This window comes from Ammodytes marinus (assembly GCF_949987685.1).
Source record: "Ammodytes marinus genome assembly, chromosome: 7".
Taxonomy (NCBI): Eukaryota; Metazoa; Chordata; class Actinopteri; order Uranoscopiformes; family Ammodytidae; genus Ammodytes; species Ammodytes marinus.
In genome coordinates, this window is record NC_137211.1 from 8,233,414 (window position 1) to 8,254,706 (window position 21,293).

Below are 21,293 nucleotides of genomic sequence, written 5' to 3' on the forward strand. Positions count from 1 at the left end.
TATTGCAACGGTGAGTTGTGGCACACACATTGCATGGGGCTGGGGTTAGGGCCTAGTTAAGCAGTTGGGGTTTTATGGGCACCGGCTGGGCATCCTTCCAAAAGTATCCAATGCCTTGCCCAGGTTTCTTTATCGAGAGGGAGGGAGAGAGAGAGAGAAAGAAAGAGAGAGAGAGAGAAATAAAGAGAGAGAGACACACCAAGGGAATGGGACATATTGAAGCAAAAAGGCCTCCACAGAAGAGCACCGTTCCTTAAGGATAATGGTTATTATGGGACTCTGTGGAGTGTCAGGGCTATTCTTCAGCCTCTTTACATGGGTCATTTCCTCACAGCACTGGCAACTGGCCCAGCCATAGACACACACAATAAAGCCATTCCTTTGGCCATTACCAGCTCGCACATTTTTTTTGCTACCACCACAACAGTAAACACACACATTCAGTGAGCGTGCATCATGTGCAAATTCGCATAGAGTATAGCATCAAGCGAGTGTCCATTACCCCCCCCCCCCCCCCCACACCTCCTTTGTCTCTGCCTCTTCCACAGACATCATGGTGCTGTCTCTCACACATCTGTGACACACACACCATGGAGACACCCTTGTCATGTCACTCACCTGGTCTCCGGTGAGGTGACAGGCGGCGAGGGTCTGCTCCTCAAATGAGGGGGCCGAGCGGACATATTTGAGCCAGCTGCTGTTGCCGGCTTCCAGGCTTGTGTCCGGCGCAAACTTCACGTTGCCCATGTCGTCCACCACCTGTTGAATAGAGCAACATGTTAGATATATTTAATAAAAGGGACATAAAGTAAGCAGCAAACAAACATCACACTGTAAACCTGCCGTTTCAGGAGAGGGGGATTTGTTTGGGTGTGCACCTAGTTAACAAAAATATTTTCTCTACATGTAACTCACAGTATTGAGTAATTTTATTATCATAAATCAAAAATACATTATTCTGGAGGCACCTGGAACCAAACGTAAGACTAGAATATTTGTTTAAACCAAACTGTGGGCCCTGCTGCTGTAAACAACAACAACAACAACAACAGTAAAACAGTAACTTTTCAAGACGCTTTCTAACTTCAAATAGTTCCGGGGATCCAATTTTCCTGTGTTTCTTTAGTTTAGTTACGAGAATATACCTTGGAAAATGTTCTCTGACACACCCAAAGTTACATAGTGCACCTTAAATAAAAAAATTAAAAAAAAAATTACAATTTCAAGAGAGGTTCCAGGCAGTAAAATAATGCAAAAAAATTAAATTAGGTGGACATCAGGATATGAGACGGACTGTGCAAAGAGTTTGACGTTAGAAGCGCAGAGGCAACATGTCAGTGGGTGTTAGTCAGGGGCCTGCAGCTAACCTTGTCAATCCCCCACGCCAACAAGAAGAGGAAGTATAGGGGAAAGCAGGAGAAACGAGGAGGGAGTAGACTAACTGTGACTTCTTTCACTCGTCTTAAAGACTTTCTCTGGCTCATATTGATCACTCCGTGTAACCCCCCCCTACGCCCCCCGGAGACTCCCAGAGCCGGTTTCATGTTACCATCTTTCACAGACAATGAAAGGAGGATGGAGGATGGAGGTGGAGGAGGAAGGAGGAGGAGGAGGAGGAGGAGAAGAGGGCTCTTATTATTGTGAGAGCAACAAGTTAGGGGAAAACCAAGAAAGGGTAACAATGCTTTGTGTACGCCTATAGAAATGGGACCTCGTTCTCAACTAGACATTTCACTTATGACATATTTGGAAAGATAAGAAATGAGATAAGAGTGCACAGATATGTGGAACTATTCGAGCATTTCTTGAAACAAGCAGGGATTGTAAAGAGACTGCTGCGTACACTTTAAGCCCAGAAATGTTGCCTTTTTTCTACAACTACATTTACGTGTGTGCGGGTTAGAGTTGGTGTCTGGGGGGAATCTAGGGGGGGGGGCGGCTCGGCTCGAACCCCTTAAGCTCACCCTGTCCACCAAGTCTGGGGTTAACTTAAAGCTCGGGTTACGCCTGAACGCAGCACGTGATACTGAGCCTGTGCCAATCCTCTGGGGTGTGTGTGGGTGTGTGTGTGTGTGTGTGTGTGGGGGGGGGGGGGGGGGGGGGGGGGGGGTCGAACCGGCCCGGCTGAGACAGAGAAACTCCTCTAATTACAACTCCCAATCAGGCCTTGCAGAGTCCACTATAGCTGACCTCTGTAGCTCCTAATCACAGTCAAAATGTTCTTCTGAAGGGAAACCGAGGTGTGATGGAGAAGAACCAAACAAGCCATGTGACGTTTTTAGATGTGCAAAAGTTCGTGAACCTCCTCTCTTTAAAAAAACTGGCAGCGTTTTCAAAAAAGGCATGTTGGTATTTTTTTTTTGCTTTCTTCCCCAGCTAGTTAAAGTGTGAATGGTCATGTTCTTGTTGTCTGGGGGGCGCACGCGTGCAGAAGGTGTATTTATGTGGGTGGGGGTGGATGGGAGGAGGGGGGGGGTGCAGGTGCCAAGTTTGGGTGAGTCAATATGCGTAGGGTCTGCTCGGAGGTGTGGAAGAAACTGCCATGTGCTTGTTTGTACAAATAGGGCGACTGTTTTAGGTGAGTGCATGTGGGATCGCATGTTAACAGCTTGAGGTAACAGAAACGTTGTGCTTCTTTGGAGCCCGAAAGGTGTGAGTTTACCCTCTTCAATGAACGCGGCTGTTTTAAAATAACAATGGCTGTTACAGTGCCGAGGCTAAAAATAATCAAAACCTTGACCTGTGTTTATTAAAAAAAACCCTGTTCCAGGAGCCCGAAATAAATAAAAAAACTGTGGCGGCTACTGCTTATGTAAATGTGTTTGCTGATTGTGAGAGTGGGAAAAGAGACTGTTTATGCAAATGATTTCCTTTCATGTATTTTCTGTAATTCACACCCAGATACTCAGAAGCCTATAACGTGATGAAAAAGCTTATGAATAAAGGACTTGATCTTATCCATTCCTCACACACCACTACATTTACACAGCTACTGCTGCTTCTGCTTCCAGTTTATAACTTAAACACCCAGCTTGATCCAGTCCAGGCCTTTTTTTCTTTATGTGTTAAAACAGTCACTGAAAACTAACCAGGCTTCCCCCCTCCCACACACCTACTACTCCACCCAATATCTTTCCCAAAGGCGGTGGAGTCAGAGTGCACTTGTCGCTGCGACAGGTATCGTACATGTTTTATGAACACACAAAGGAAAGCAGAGATTCGGGCAGAATTATTTCTTCTGTTTTTAAGGGGTCATATCTGCGTGTGAAGGGGGTGCTGCAGACACGGACACACATAGGTATGAATACCGCCATGCCTACGTATTGGGCATGGAAGTAGGCTATACACACACATTTTGGTGGCCCCCTCCCCCCTTCTCCTATACACACACCCAGGGGTCTGATTATGGGCATAATGAGCAGCAGACCTGTGTGTGTTATGCGTTTTTCTGTATGTGTGTATGTGTGTTGTCTGGGAGGCCTGCTAACACCCTGTCTCCGGGTGGAAGCCTGATTTATAAGGCTTCAAATGAGGTGCAACAGAGAAGGAGAGCCAGAACAAGCCCGCGGCTGATTGTTTGTTTATTTACCTTTCTTTTTCATCCCCCTCTCCTCCCCCCTCTGTACGTCATGGCGGGGGGGGGGGGGTCAGATGAAATCATCAGCACCACGTGCAAAAGGGGATTCAACAACAACAACAAAACAAAGCAAACCAGGTTGCTCTGAGTTTACCACTAACATTCTCTCTCTCCTATAGAACAGTCACAACACCTTAACTAAAACACTAAAAATATCAAAAATGCTGTTTTTGTATTTTACATTTTCAAAAATTAAACATTTCGCACTGACTTGTATTTAACTTTGCCGAGACCTCATGTATGTCCAGTGGTTCTCCTCCTACTCATTCTATTCATTTGGGCAAATCAGCAATTGATGACAAACTCTCCACGTCAATGTACTCTGTGTCCAACAACCTCTGTCCTCTCTCAACAATTAAAGGGAAATTCCGGTTCAAATCAAATTAGATCTATAGTACAGGTAATCATTATTAATAACAATGTTGACCAACAGAACTGGTTGCAGTTGTGCGTGAACATGGTTTGGTTATGCAATGGGAGATTGTAGATGATACTTCTTCAGGGCTTGATAAGTGGTTCAGACAACGTTCTGTCTGATAATTGGACTGCTTATGTTTCTTGCCTCACCACAACTTTGGCTTAGTAATTGCGCAGATTTCTAGATCTCACCAAGTAAAATGTTATCATCACTTGTACGTGCAAATGATAGCACAACCCATGAAAAAGAGATATGATAAAACGGTCGCTAAGCAGTGCAGTTTGGAAAGCATTCTTTGAACTTTTAAGTCATACCGGACAAATAGTTCACAGCATCAGAAAATGGCTCACCAAGCAGCACACACACACACACACACACACACACACACACACACACACACACACACACACACACACACACACACACACACACACACACACACACACACACACACACACACACACACACACACACACACACACACACACACACACGCACACACGCACACAAATGTAAGTGCACACAGACACAATGAGACTTTAGTGAGAGAGAGAAGCAGCTATGAGTGGACAGGATGCGGAGCGAACTCCACAGGAAGCTCTGATAAGAGCACGATACTTATATCGCTCCTCACAACACAAAGGGGAACCTTTGACAGCTAGGAACCTTTAATGGATGTCTCGGCAGGCCCTCTCCTCCGCCAGTTATATCTGACGGATGTGTGTGACGTGCAGGGCTGAATTAGTGGAGAAAAGTTGCTTGTACGGGTAGACGTTGGTGACAAGGTACATATTATTTTCTGTTTGACGGAGGGCAGAAAATGGAAATAGAAATGGCAGCTCGCAGAGCAGTGGTGATTGTGATTTTGATGTGAGATGGAGATAAACGCACAGACTTACAGCATGTGAGACATAACTGCTAGGTTGTTGTGTGTCTCTAAGGGAATATATTTATGAAGTGTGATCGTAGGGCTTTGTTGCACTGTCCCAGGTTTCGATGTGTGAACACACCCTAGTCTTGTACTGTATGTATGTATGTAATTGTATACGTGCCTGTGATTTTTTCAAAACTATTAAAATGGTGCAACTTCATTCTGACTTAGTCTATAGATGTTTTCCATGTAGGGAAATATAGACAAAGGTTCAGGCAGTCACTTTCAGCAAAATGACAAATTAGCAGTTGACAAGTGTCATGTCAAGTGATAATCACACACTTTTTTTTTTTACTTAAAAAGTAAAAGTGTTTTTTTGGCTGTGGAAAACAGGAAAGCAGCAGCCACGTTCATCTAGGCCTACAAGTATGTCTGGGTAAGTGGCAAGCAAATGAAAAAAGGTTTTTTTAAAAAAGAGGCAAAGAACAGGGGGCGGATTGCCTTTTGTTATAGATTAGGCTTTAATCTATCTAGATCAAGAACATGTGAAAATGTAAAGAAAGAGGCGCAGAGGGAGTTGAGGAATAGAAAAGATAAGGATGCAGCTTTTGCATGCAGTTCTCCTTGAAGCAGCTAGGGGGCAGCCTGGAATGAGATCTCTCCAGGTACAAGAGCAGAGGTGGAAATGAAACTTCCCTCCTCTCTCCAACAGCTGTACACACATACATGTACAAAAACACGGTATAAAAATGGAAGACAGAGTTAAGAATTAAGGTGCACACTGTGATTTTACCCTTGACGAGAGAGAGCCAGTCATGGAAACAGAGCAGTGACAGTGACAGATTGAGTGGCTGTGGAGTGGGCTGCGGAGCCAGTTGTTAGAGGTGTTGCAAATTAAGGTGCAGGACGACTAACAAGAAATAAAGAACTGTGTGTGAGAGTATGTATCCTTTCTGGAGAAGGGTCTGTTTCCAGTTGGGAGGCCCCTTAACAGGCGCGCACACACACACACACACACACACACACACACACACACACACACACACACACACACACACACACACACACACACACACACACACACACACACACACACACACACACACACACACACACACACACACACACTCATAGCCACATACACACACAGGCAGACTAATAAAGTGCCTGACAGAGTGCAGATCCCCACAGCCTAAGATGCGTGTGCATACACATTCACATGTAAGTGAGTGTGTGTGTGTGTGTGTGTGTGTGTGTGTGTGTGCATGTGTGCATGTGTCCATGTGTCCATGTGTGATGGATGGGGGCCTGCAGAGATGACCCTACCCTGCCACATCACTCAACAGTCTAAATGAGTGTGTGTCCATCCACGTTTGTGTGTGTGTGTGTGCAGAAGTGAGAGGTGGACAGGCACACAAGGGGTCCTGTCAATAAACCTTCCCTTTGAGCAAGATGGAAAAGACAGAGAATGAAGGACAAACAAATGAAAGATTACTCATATTTTAATAACTTTCTATTTTAATTTGGCCCCTGTCGATATTAAAAGAAGATGTTTACTATGATTCTCTGAATTATGATGCTCATAATTTCAGAAAAAGATTCTATATTATCCCCCTTTGTAAAAACATTTTATTTCATTAAGGGTTTTAAAATTATTTCAACATAATTTAAAAAATTCTAAATTGTATGGCGGCCATTGGAAAGAGCAGGAAAAAAATACTGAAGCACTTGCTACACACATTGTTTCACACTGTCAACAAAAAAAAGCTAAATTGATGTGGGAGAAAGCACACACCAGAACAGATGGAGGGGAGTTGATACACTTTCCTTGATAAGGCTTAGTTTATTTCGGTATATTCAAATAATATTTCTACCTGAGTGTAACATAAATAAATCCAGCAAAGTGAGTTATTTTCAGCACAACTCTTGGCAGAAATTGGCAGTATTTTATTTGCCAAGCGTGACTCATTCATTTTCTAATCCAAATGTTCCCAGCCAGAGGTTTTAAACACCAAAACATTCCCCAATTCCTGACCGTTCATGCATGCACTGTACAAACAGGGAAAGTAAAGACCAAAAGTAACCGTCAAATGTAAAAGCCAAGAATTTGTTTGTCCAGCTAAATTCAAATCAAATTCAAATGCTATTCAAATGTTCTCTTCTTAAATACGAGAAAGAACATAAGGCCTTCAGCCATCTTAGCCCAAGACATTGAGTTGAACATGTGGCTCTTATGAAGAAACATGTTTAAAAATTTGCATCACAACATTGGAATCATTAAATTACAGATGCAGCAGCCACTTACGCATCCTTGGATTGAAATGATTCAAATATGTTCTGTGAAAATATGTTGTGTCCAAGAGCAAATCAATGGCAGAGCCAAAGTGTTTCATCAGGAGGAGCCATACTGTGAGTCGAGATTCGGCCTTAAAAAATAGAGTGAATGTCTGCGTGTGTATGTGTGTGTGTGTGTGTGTGTGTGTGTGTGTGTGTGTGTGTGTGTGTGTGTGAAAGAGACCAATTACTGATGCTGGTAATAGTACACCTGTGTAGCCATGTCTGGCAGCCTAATGACAGCTAAAGAGGAAACAGGCTGTAAATCTACACACACACACACACACACACACACACACACACACACACACACACACACACACACACACACACACACACACACACACACACACACACACACACACACACACACACACTTCCCCATTTGTCGTGGTTAGGGCCCTTGTGTTGAATATCACATATTTACTGTTTGTCTTCAACAAAGGCGAATGGTGAATACCATTGTAAAAAGGTGTGTTCCTGCCCCTTGTGAAAGCGTTGCATCACTAGTAATATATATGCAAGGTGTTGGAGTGTGTGTTCGCGTATGTGTGGCGTGTGTGAAGGTGAGTGAAGGCGTGTAAATGTGACCCATTTTATCTGGGCCGGGCAGCCATCGACATAATTAAAAACCAGGCAGGCAGGCAAGGGAGGGCCTGGGGCCTTGTAAAAGCCATCTGGGTTGTAGTGTGTGTGAGTGTGTGTGTGTGTGTGTGTGTGTGTGTGTGTGTGTGTGTGTGTGTGTGTGTGTGTGTGTGTGTGTGTGTGTGTGTCTGTCTACATGCATTGTGAGTGTCAGAATGTGGCCCGGCTCACTAATGACCGAACTTGCTTCTCTTAAATCAGCGTCTCTACAGTCACCGTCACACAGCCATCGTTTGTGGTGAGTGTGCATGTGCCATACTGAAAACAGCATGTGAACAGTTCCCCTGTCTATCTCCCACACTCACAGAATCGTCGTAAAGTCAGATCTAATTTTGTCTAAGCTTCACCCAACTTTCCCCTTTAAGTGACACTTGAACAAAAAAGTTTCAATGCAGTCGGGAACGCAAGGCTAGACGCGGTGATTTATGATAAGCAGGATGACACAATAAATATATGTAAAAAAAGATTTCTGATAGTAGTTGTACAGCACTTGATATTATAAAAATCGCCAGATAATATTATTGCCCTTGTTGAGATCCTGTACTAATATGGATTTTTACATTTACATTTTAACTTATTATTCTATGAGATTACCCAGCAGTTGACTTTGTTATTACTTTTGCATTATCACATTATCCACAGCTCCATATGTGTTTTGCTTACTGCTACTCTTTTGTCAGAATCAGCAGCCAATACATTAATACTGCTTCTAAAGTCTACACATTTGGGTTCACTAATAAGTCTAATTGAAACAGGAGCTTTACGTGGGCCTAGCCAATGATTACATTATTTGCAGCCGTAATGCATTATTTTTAGCATCATGCCACAAAGTCCACCTCCGCACCCCTGCAGCTCATCTGTATGAGCAGGTTGCCATGCGCTGGGTTGCCAGGTTAGGGTAACTTCAAACAGGAAGTGTGTGTGCTTTCAAAGAAGAGAGGCAGTGAGTTTTCAGGCTGGACCTCGTTAATGAAATGGCTTTGTGTTATTTACAGCCCCTTGTTAAAAGGCTGGATGAGTGTGTAAGAGTGTCTGTGTGTGTGTGCTTGTGTGTGTAAATGTACATGCTTGTGTATGCCGTCCTACGTGCAGGTGTTTCTTCTTATGTGCACGGCTTTTTGCATGTGTACATGTGTTTTTTTTGTTTTTTATGTGTGATGTGCTCAGTGTACAAGTTTAAATGTGTGTGTGTGTGTGTGTGTGTGTGTGTGTGTGTGTGTGTGTGTGTGTGTGTGTGTGTGTGTGTGTGTGTGTGTGTGTGTACAGAGGTTACAATCTTGCCCATGTCTGTTTTACTGTTGAACAGCCTTTTACAGGCCGGGCTTTATGATATGTATTTAGGGCAATTAGTGAGCAGATATATTGGCTCATTATAGTGAAACAGGTGCAGTGTAAATGGGGAAATATACGAAGAGAACATCGGGGTCACACACCCTGTCTGTGTCTGCGTTTGAAGGCTAGACTTAGCCTATGTGTGTGACGAACAGGAGCACACACACTGGCCAGACCCAGGAACCATTTTCTCATACTGGCCTTTGTCAAAGAAATCAAACGATCAATGAAGATTATTTATCACACTTTTTAAATGAGCTAAAATAATTGTGAGCAGGCTCAAGAGTAGTGAGTAAACTAGTACAATACTAACTGAGAGGCAGGCAGAGTGGGTAAGGTATGTGTTTATTTGGCTGGAAGGAACGCACTGTGAGCAAAGTGGTTGTTTATTGGCTACAGGGACTAATGTTTGACGATGCCGCCGGGCTTGTCTTGAAAGGAGTCTATACACACACACACACACACACGTGTATGTACAGCCACTATGTGTAGGATTTGTTTTATGTGATTATAACAAATTAGTTAAACAACCCTGAAATCTATTTATGTTTGGCGCTTTAAAAGTGTCCATAGACAAATGACATTGGCATGTGTATCTTTTATCATATTAATGCAGTTCACAATATTTGTGTTTGGTACTGTTAAAAAAAATCCCAAAAACCCGTGAATTGGCTCCAAACCAGGAATTTGAAATTACAACACGCCATCCAGGAATAATTTTTTTAGTTAAAGTTAACTTTTCTCTAAATTAAACTTCAAAATAAACAGGGTCAAATATGAATCTCCAAATGAAAGCATATTTAGATCATATCAGTAATCATTGCTTTTTGTTTTCTAACTTGTCAAATAGTGGGGATGCAAAATACAATTTCCTGAGTTCAAGCGCAGCAACTAAATCAATCAAGTGTAATGCATCCACGCCAAGAATAATTGCAAATAATAATGAGGCGAGGAAGCTTGCATTCAACACTGACACAACTTGACCCCCACTCTATCGACTCACATCGGAAGTGAAACACAACATAGGACAATTCCTGGAACTGTGCAAACACAAATAGGGAAGTGGTGCTCGGTACAGACTTGTAGAGCATGTAACACAGTCAATTATTTATTAACACCTGGATAAAAGAATACTTCCTTCAACAACATTTTGTGATACAATGGAGAATGATGAAGGCAGAGAGAAGCAGAGAATCAGAGACATAGAAACAAGAGCTCATTCATTTACAATCATATTTTCTCCTGATCAAAACCAGGCAACAGGGGTTTCCAATACGAACTGTCTGAGGGAGACTGTTTCCCTCCGCATGTCAGTTCCCTGCCCAGTATCAAATCAGAGTTGGCCTCCACAGTTACAGTATCCCATCGGCTACCTCATTCCTTGAATCTCTGAGAAGGAGACTGACACAAAACAGAAGATGTCACATCTGTCTACAACCATCTTCTTAAACTTTTTCAGAGCAATGTTATTTGGTTTCCTACATTAAATAAAGTCGCAGTGTCCTTGAGCGCAATCAGATCAACGAATGGTGGGTCAGAAGAGAGCAGAGACGAGAATAATACTGGAGAGAGACAGCAAAAGAGTGATAGATAGACACTCACATATTCTTATATTTGGTGTCTTGTTGTATAGTCTTATTGTTTCTTCCTCACCCCATCATCATCACCCATAGATACACCTGGGGTTTAATGCAGGAGGTTTGATTTTTTTGAGAGCTCAAACTGTCCCAATAAAAGCCTCGTTACAGTATAGTAGATTTTTCCGCAGCTGGCCAGGAGAGCATGTGGCAGCAGCAGCAGCAGCACCCCCTGTGTGGCTGCAGGCCTGGGAACTTATTGGAACCATCTGAGCAGAACTCTTTGTTTACTGTAACAAGCACTCCACTTTCTCCTCTCACCACCTCCTCTCTACACCCTCCTCCTCCTCCTCCTCCTTCACCTGTAGCCAGTGGCCAGGCTTTTACATCTCAGTCTGATGACCCAAAATAAAAAAATAAAATCGCTCCAGCATTCAAAATACTTTACGAATTTGAAAGGGTATAATAACTTGTAATGGCTCTATCAAAAATAGCCAAAAAACCAAAAACAATAGCTTCATTGTTAGAAGGCGACTCTATTTTTGAATTTATTTATTTTTTTAAATATATGGACTTTTTGAAGAAATAAAAAGAAAAGAAGATTAATAAATCTAGAAGGTCAACGTTAATAAAATAAAACACATCAAACCAGAGTTATGGAGTTATTCAATTCAAAATGATGGCAACAATTTTGTTGGCTGCTTCATAGATGACTCAGGCTGGGCCCATGTTCTTGCAGTGTAGGAAGCTTTGTTTTAAATCATTTGCTTCCATGGCAGGGAAACATGTGCCGTGAGCTGCAGAAAGATTCTCAGAAAATCATTACCGTCTAATGCTGTGCATATATCAAAACAGCATGAGATATGAAATTCAAATTGCAAAATGAAAACAAGGGAACAAAACACTCAAAAACATCAACCCCATTCTCTCAAAGGAGGGGAAAAAAGCACTTTCTATTGCCTCCTCTCTCGGGGCGGTGGTGAGGTGAGCTGCTCTGCCCAGAAGGATTAGCTGTAGCCGTAGAGGCATAGGTGATGCTACGAGACGTGTTACGCTCCTCCAAACAGGATTATAAGAATATCTGGCTATTCTCATCGCTGCCAAAGGATCATTTCACGTGTGTGATCTCAGCTGTGCTCCATGTGTGGCTGCCGAATATAGGTCTGCCTATCAGTATGTGTGTGTCTCAGTCCAACACTATAGCCCCTACGTCCGTCTACACACACACACACACACACACACACACACACACACACACACACACACACACACACACACACACACACACACACACACACACACACACACACACACACACACACACACACACACACACACACACACACACACACACACACACACACACACACACACACACACACACACACACACACACACACACACACACACACACACACACACACACACACACAGGCCCTCCCTTCCCCTCCTCTTGCCCCTACCAGTGGCTGAGACTAGCCAGGACAAGAGGGCCAATAAAGCTTTACTCTCTGAGTGTTGGGCCCTGCTGGCGGGCAGCAGAGGAAAAGACCTATTTCACTGTTGTGTAAACCATTGTTTCATTTCCACACTCTCTCTCTCCCTCTCCCTCTCTCTCTCTCTCTCTCTCCGCTCTGATATTTCACAGGGTTTTTTGGCTCCCGTTCAAGTTGTGAACACAATACATCTATTGAGATCATGGCTCACACCTCCTGGTTAGCTATAGCGCTTGCAACTACCACCTCATTCTGACACACTGCCATAAGCACTTCTTCCTCTTATTCCCCCCCCCCCTTTCGTACGTTTTTGGAGAATGCGGGACAGACAGCTTCCCCACACCCCCATACCCTGTCCCCCATTTCACCATTGTAGGCCTTCCCTCTATATCTAGCTCTGGAGGGCCCCACTGCGCAGGTAATGGATCCTGCTTGACCACCTCCACCCATATATCTAACTTTTAATTAAGAGTGCTCATCCCCTCTCCCGAGAGAGAGAGGAAAACAGTAGAATAGATTGGGGGTAGCAGCAGTGTGTGAGTGTATCATGTGTGTGTGTGTGTGTGTGTGTGTGTGTGTGTGTGTGTGTGTGTGTGTGTGTGTGTGTGTGTTTCAGAAGAGCCAAGCAGCCATCTGGTTCGTGTTAGACACTATATTAAGAGTGTGTCAGTTGTTGGGGCCTGGCTGATGGCTTTCAATCTGCCCTTTAATGTAGGACAAGATATATGGAGGGATGGGCCCCCTTCAAAGAAGGATAATGGCTAAACGGGGACATTAAGGTGATTGAGGCCGACGGTGGAGATGGGGCCCATCATGGAGCTGCGCAAGGAGGCATTCTATCTCCCGTGGCCTTGAAGCTATTGTAAACGTAGGGATAGGTGTTCAGGGGGTGGATGAGCGGATGGATGGAGGGGGGGAAAACAGCAGAGGAGTTGAGATTGGTGGAAGTGTAGGACCCAAAAAAATTAAAAAAATAAAACAGGAAAACATACAAAAAGTGAAATATTAGCATAACCTTTTTGTTCTGCTTTGTTGTTTGTCTTCTACACTCAAACTGGTCTTTGTAATAAGTATAAATACACATTTAAATGATCAGATTTTTTTTTTGCTTAAAAAAGTACATTTTAAAAACTCTAGTTTCAGTTTCAGTGATTTCGTCAAGCAAAACAATGCATTTGAAGAAGTCCCAGCAGCTTTACTGTAAAAATGGCTTTAAAAAAATATATATTTTCTGAGATTCTTTAGAATAAATTATTAATAAAAAAATTATTAGAGATAAATAATAGTTGCTTTTTTATTAGTTATTTTTATGATTATTCGCTCAACAGGCAAAACATTTTTTTTTATCAGCAAACATACATGACAATAGGCAAACACTGTGAGCTTTTAATTTGTGAGTAGTAATAAAAGGGGGTAGGAGGAAAACAGGAGGACAGGACAGAGAGAGATAAATGAGGAGGAGGAGCAGCTGTTGACACAAGCCTTCTCCTCTCTGTCAGATAAGAGATAACTGGGCCGCCAGTGTTTAGACGCACCATAAGTAGTGTCATCAATCACACACGCACACACACAAAACGAGGGGATGGAGGAGGATTACCAGGGGGTGACACAACATATTGCTCTATTACTGCTTCAAGCATGTCAGGCTACTTCCTTTTCTTCACAGCTCATCAGACACACACACACACACACGCACACGCACACGCACACACACACACACACACACACAGACAAGTAAACCAGCATTATAGACTCGATGCTTCCGTCTTTTTTTTTTTTTTTTACAGTCCAGCTCTCCTTTATGTGCTTCTTCGTTTAAGAGTGAAGTCATTATAACATTAAGGGGCGTACAGTAAATGCCTATTTTTGTGATTGTACACTGAACGTGTGCATTGACTCTATGGGTGTAATGTGTGTATGTATATTAAAATGTAATGCATAGTTATATATTGTTCATTTAGGTGCAAGAGAAAACATACCAGAGCTACAACATGCAGTCACAGTTGGATATACAGAGTGTGACTGACTGAGTACAAAGGGGTCATGAAGGAAAGAGAAAGGATGCAGATCCAACTTGAACTCCCACCTGGAAACTTCCCATTAAAGCTCCTATGGCCCACGGCATCAGCATCGCCATCAAAGTTACCCTATAACAATGACTTTCAAATCCTTATGCTATGACTAATAATGCTGTCACTACAAGGTACTTTAAAGACTCTGTAAAGAGCAGGAAAACTTTTTGGAGTGGTCCTGGGCTCCCCATGGCCACATTAAAAGCTAAGGCATAATTTGGCCATTCACTAACAACTCTTGGAGAATGCTTCCCTCAAGGAACACAATCAGGCATAATTGGCCAATCAACATTGGCAACAAACTCAACGATATACCTCACACAGTGAGGCTGTTGGAAACAGTCATGTGGACAAGACCTTACATACAAGAATAAAGACGCAAAGATTGCAACGCAGTAGTTCTGTTTTTCTCTTAATGATTGTCTTCAATATACATTTTTCTCTTTGAAGGTTGGCCGATTGACACGCACAATACATTTTGTTCCTAAAGCAGGGATATGCACTGGCATATGTACAGAGTGAGGAGATCATAGGACAAAACAATACCTCTCCATTACTGCTGACACATACACACTTAATCCATTATATGTTTTACTTTAAAGGTCCAATCAATAATATGTCTGACCGAAAGCACAGGTATGAACAAACAAACACACACACACACACACACACACACACACACACACACACACACACACACACACAGACACACACGCAGGCCCTCCCTTCCTCCCACACACACTAATTTTGATGAATTGAAAAAAAAAATTCAAAACAAATTCAAGTCTTCCTGTTGAATTGAGTGTAGATATGAGCCTTTCACCCAACAACAGAGAAAAGAATGCCAGTAAATAGAAACTGATCTATGAGGCAGTTTGAGTATGATCAATAACACTGAGGACACTTTAGGTGAAGCGCGTCATCGCTCAGCACTTAGACATCATTATCTATTATTGACTATTGATCAGTTCAGCCAAAAGGAGTCAATACAAGCAAAGCAGACTTCATTTGATAGACTTCATTACAGTATGTCAATAACAGTGTTCTGTTTTTCTTAACACTTTGCATTTGTTCGGGCAGGATTTTTAGTACTTTAAAGCATTATAAATATACACGTGAATGCATTTTGCAAAAACAATAAAATGAAGTAAATGTAATTAATTTATCGAAATCACTTTAGTATGTGCATGTATGTACTATATGCTTGTGGGTGTGTGTGTGTACAGTATATCTCTCTTAATGTGGGCTTGAGCTTGTGAGTACTAATTACTCCAAACAGCGCAAAGGATCTTTTTAGCCTGAGGGGCGTATCCACTATGACCTCCCCGCGTGCTGGAGCTCAGTGGTCCTGGGGGGTATTTAGGAGGTAAACATGTTGACTGCACCTCTACCCCGCCGTACTAGCATCTATTTACTTCCCCACACGTCCAATTAACGAGCCACTAGCTAATTTGGGGTTGGTGTATATATGTAAATGAAAGGCAAACAAAAGGAAAGGGTGATGGATGACAAGAAAAGGGGGCTTGGAAAGGGTCCATGTGGGACACTTAGCATCGCGACACTAATTAAAAAGCTATAGCACCGAGAGCACTGAGGTAACTCATTAGGCGCAACCTGCTTCCGAGCCACACAACGCGCTGCAGTGCTAATGCTAGGTAGCTGTGAAAGAAGGAAAGCTATAGAGAAAAGAGAGGGGGGAAAAACAGTGAGACTGATGGACGTGGGCATTGTGCTAGACCGAGGAGTCCATGTGGGCATATACGCTCAGCCAAATTAGCTTGGTTGCATTAGCCCTCCTGTGCCATTACCCATTAGTTTGGTGCAGGGGGCAGCACGCGGAAGAAAGGTTACCATAAGCATGGCAATTAGGGCTATAATAGGATAAACAACAACCTGGCTGATGGAGGGAGTGGAGCAGAACACAGTGTAGGGAATGATTACAGAGGCCAAGTGAGTGGAGGTGGGTGACTTTAGCTATATTGATCCGTGGCACTGCAGTGGAGGGAGCCCAAAGTGGCACCCACTGAGCCATTGCACGGCTTCACTATTCAGTGGAGACAATGCCAACGGTGTCCACGTGAAAACACAGGTAGAAAACAGATGAACACAGGCTCCTATTGTCCCATACCTGGGAGCACACAGGCACTGGACACATTGACGTGATGTCTGTGTTTACAAAGCCTATGTGAGTGACCCCCTCGCCACCAGCCGCCGTAGCCCAAGCTGCGTTTCTCCTCTGGCGATTTTTATTTCACCTCGGTATGAATCGTCACGGTCTTTCCCCCCGCTGCTCTTTATAAAATGCAGTCATCTCCTGATGTTTACTTCCAGAAATACCCAGTTCCATAGAGGAGGACCAGGAGGAGGAGAAGAAAAAAGACTGGAAGGAGAAACAAGTGCGGTGGGAATGGGATCAATGGTGCAAAAAATTGTTTTTCTATTGAATGCTGTGTGGCTCACATTTCCTGCAGACACAGATAAGAGAATGGGAGTGAGCAGACCCTTCTGTGTATTTGTGAACGTGTGCACTGTGTGTTGTGGGAGGGGGGGGGGAGGGCGCAAAAAATAAATTAGATTATTGATGTTACATGTCAAATATAATTGCTGAGATTTGAGCAAAGAGGAGGCAAGAGTATGGGCTCGCTGATCCATGGAAGGCTTCATTTGGGAGAAAGGCCAACAAGAAGTCACAGAATTAGGATTGTGACCTTATAGGAAAGCGCATGTGTGTTTGTGTGTGACACTGTTAGGGAATGAGATTGCTTAGACTCAAGATTTGAGTTGTTACCTCTTAAACCTATGTTCTACAGACATCATTCATACACATGTCTGGCCTGCATGTCTTAATCCAAGAACAAGGCATCAAAATCACAATCAGTAAGATGTAATATTTTCTGATGTTTGCCTGCAGCAAGTAGGCTGCTCTTTTTTAGGTTGAGACTCTCTATATAAAATTAAAGCATGCTTTATTTTTCCTTCTTTAATCAAAAAAGAGCTGACAGAGCTCGAGTCTGCCTACACAGAGTCTTAAAGCAGTGCAGGATCTGCATGTGATAAAATATAATCTTACAGAATGTGGAGAGACAGGATTTTGTAGATTGGAGTTTTAAGAAGTCTCCAACTGGCCATTTCCTGATCAGGTAGAGTAACATATGCCTCTTAGTATGCCACATTTAACTGTTTAATCATCAACTTTTCAATCCAGAGTTTTGCCAGGAATATGGTCATTGCATCAGATCCAATCCATTGAGCCTTTTTCCTTTTGAGTTACATGAGATGAAACGGCTTGAGCAAAAGTTAAGATAAAGATAAAGATGGATAAATAGATGGATGAATGAATGGAAACGTGTGTGCATGTGAATATGTGAGGGTCTTGGGTAGCATATAATGAAAAGTCTCACAGTCGGTGGCTGCGGTCCCGAAGAGAGAGAGTGAGAGAGAGAGAGATTGAGGAATTGTATGAAATGAAAGATCATCTGCAAGGCCAAATGGACATCCTGCCGGCCTGTGTGTGTGTGCGTGTGTGCGTGTGTGTGTGTGTGTGTGTGTGTGTGTGTGTGTGCGCGTGTGTGTGTCCACTCACAAAGACACATTCAGAGGCCTAATGGCTCCTGAGAGGTTTGGGCTTCATGATGGAGTCAGAAATCTCATCTCATTCACAAAGCAAACATTCCAACTTTGCAGCGCTTTTCAACACTTTCCACTAATTCTGCTCATTTCCAGCATACATCGTCTTTATAAGTAAACAGTGGCTCTCTCCTGGAAGAGAATCTCAAATTCTAACTTATTCCTTTTTAAAAGGTAACATTTTCCAGCTCAGTTAGCCAGGCTGGCCGTCTGTCTCTGAATGTCAAATAGTGGCAACAGAGTTGAAAAGTTATATTGAGACATCTGAAAGAATGAGAGTATTGCTTGATGGCTTAACGCGTGCATACACACAATGAACATATGGGAGGATTCTTCCAAGACAAATATACTGTAATTGCTACAATGCAATCTTTTAGCTACACTGTATAGCACATATATAAATATATAAAAGAGAAGAAAAGGAAACATATTGATTTTAAGTTCCTTTCAAGTTGACTTTCAGGGTCAGCATGCATCCAAAAGCGCTTGTGTTTCCTGCAGCAATAAAACACTCACACACAATGTACACTATTACACTTAATTATCTTAATAAGACTAATCTATACAACATGTCCATACAGCTATATTGCAGTTTTCCACTTGCAGCACTAACATACCGCTACAGGTTCTTAGTCTGTCAAAGGGATTGTGTTTGATTTTGTGTGTCTGTGTGTGTGTGTGACTGTCTCACCCCCCTCCCCCCTCCTTCCCCTCACCCTCCGTGCGTATCTCTCTTTGGAGCACATCCTGTCCATCCCCAGTTAAAACAGACCAATTTGCAATAGGATCCCAAAGGTAGGCAAGTCCCCCTGCCAAGTCCCTCATATTTCCAAGCTGACCGTTTTATGGCCAGATCTGTTAAATAAGCCCTCCACCTTGGCCTTGGGTTCACGCCGCCTCCATAAATTCTGAGCTTATGACGACGGGGCACTGGGGTCAGACGGGATTGAAGAGAGTGCTGGTTGTCGGAGAACATCTTCCAGCCAAATGGTTTACTTACATATTTTTATTACATCTTCTGGCAAACAGTGAAAAAAAAATATTTTAGTTGTATTAATAGTGAGATGAGTTTGCAGCCAGTTATGATGTCATTTAAGTGTTGCAATTTAAAATTAGTAGGCATTTTATTCCCTCATACTTCCTTCTCTTCTCACTCTCCCAACCATCTCTTTCTGTCCAAAAACACTCCAAGCTCCTCTGCCTCTCTGTGTGTGTGTGTGTGTGTGTGTGTGTGTGTGTGTGTGTGTGTGTGTGTGTGTGTGTGTGTGTGTGTGTGTGTGTGTGTCTGTATTCAGATGCTGTTCTGAGAATGTATCTAATGACTCCGGTGCCTGCCCTATCAATCAACTGCCTTCTGTGGACAGTGAAAATCAATGGTTCCACACGGAGCTACACCTGAGGTCCCGCACACTTCCTTTGTCATAACCCGCTCGATACGTCAATGAGCAGAAACGACAACACATTTCAGTCAGGAGGCTACTGGGTGAGCGTGGTGGGTGGAAATCTTTTTGGCTGTTTTTTTTTCCCTTTTATTTTTTTCTCGATGATTGTGAACTTCTCCATTTCAAAGCAGCATTGTGTTGTGTCAAAGATCACCCATTCAAGTCTGCCGACCCTAGTCTTTCTCTCATTGATAATTCATTCATCTGTTCTCATTGTCTACCCCCTCCCCCCCTTTAGCCGCTCATATTTAGTGTGCATGATCTTTCTTTGATGGATTCAGTTTTTCTCTTCTCTCTGGGCGCTTATTGACATTTCCCTGCTAACCTTTCTCTTTTACGCGCGCCTTAATGTGGGCTGCCTTATCAGATGCGCAGGTGGTTTGGAGTTTCATTCCACCTCACCCCTCGCTCTCCCTCCTTTCCTCTGGGTTATTCATCCCTCCTTTCCTGTGCTCTGAAAGTCAAGCTTCCCTTTACAAAACCCCTGCGGTCTTATCTGGGAGACCCCGCGACCCCACAGTCATTGCAGCAGCCAGCGGGAGAGAATGGAGAGACCACAGCTCCCTGGGGAGGAAAACAACAGGACCAAGGTGTGTGTGTATGTGTGTGTGTGAGTGTGTGTGTGAGAGAGAGTTCAGTGCCATTAGAGCAGTCTATTTACTGGCTGACTGTCTAAACACTTGTGATAACATACAGTGGTGCAGCAGAGGCCTGCTGTGCTCCAGGGACAGTGCTGATGCTGCCCAACATGAAGTGAATCTAAAAAGCTATAGGGCTGCAACTAACATTGATTTTTTTTTCATTAGTTGATTTATGGTTCTATCTACCAAAAAAATTAACAGGTTCCCAGAGCCCAAGGTATTGTCCTGAAATCGCTGGTCTGAAACTGTCCAAAAGCAAAAGATAAATAGCTTTCATCTATTATGAAATGTGTTCATTCATTCTCTGATGATTGATTAAAGTAATTGATGTATAATTTTTAGTACTTACGAATAGCGATTGGCTTTACTTAGGCACACTTACAGAACTCTCAGGTCTCTTGCAACATGGCAATAGTGATCACCCTGCAACACTGACACCTTAATAAGTTTCACATTGTTCCTAGCTGAAGTTTTTTTGCTTTTGTCTAAGAGCGATTGAAATGCTATGATGATGTGCAATGGAATCTTGTATTTCCTCTCCATGTCATTTGTTTATGTGTCCATGTGTGTGTGTGTGTGTGTATGTGTGTTCTTTGTGATGGTCTCTGCAGGTGCACTGTGGTGTACATATCCTATATTCATATCCTTATTCTATTCTGGCCAAGAAAGCTCCCCAAGGACAGCACCTGCCACACATGCACACATGCACACATGCTCAGACACAGACACAGACACAGACACACACACACACACACACACACACACACACACACACACACACACACACACACACACACACACACACACACACACACACACACACACACACACACACACACACACACACACACACACACACACACACACACACACACACACACTGTTTTTAGGAGGCTGCATTCTTGCCTGTTTCCTTGTTCTCCCGTTCTTTTTTCTCTCTTCCGAGTGGCTTCATTAACAACTATGAATATAAACCTCTCTCCCTCTCTCATGAACAATGGGGGAAATATGCATGGAAGAGCAGGAAAGAAACCCACACCAGAGGGAGTATATGGGAACTAGAATGATATGAATGGGTATGGAGAAATGGAGAATACAATGAACTCCCGGACAGCAACAATGAAGATTTCTAAACAAATTGTGAAGTGATCAGTTACCAAATAATGATCGAATGAAATCATAATCGGAAAATACAAGATTT

General features: G+C 43.0%; 1 protein-coding gene across 1 annotated transcript in view; it reads right to left on the bottom strand.

Moving 5' to 3' along the window:
- The window catches only part of prdm16 (PR domain containing 16), a 179,569-nt gene that overhangs the window by 21,779 nt on the left and 136,497 nt on the right, over window positions 1-21,293 (bottom strand). The window contains exon 4 of the mRNA XM_080030988.1: window positions 619-759. Within this exon, the coding sequence (XP_079887114.1) occupies window positions 619-759 (141 nt within the window). The remainder of the gene's footprint in view (window positions 1-618; window positions 760-21,293) is intronic.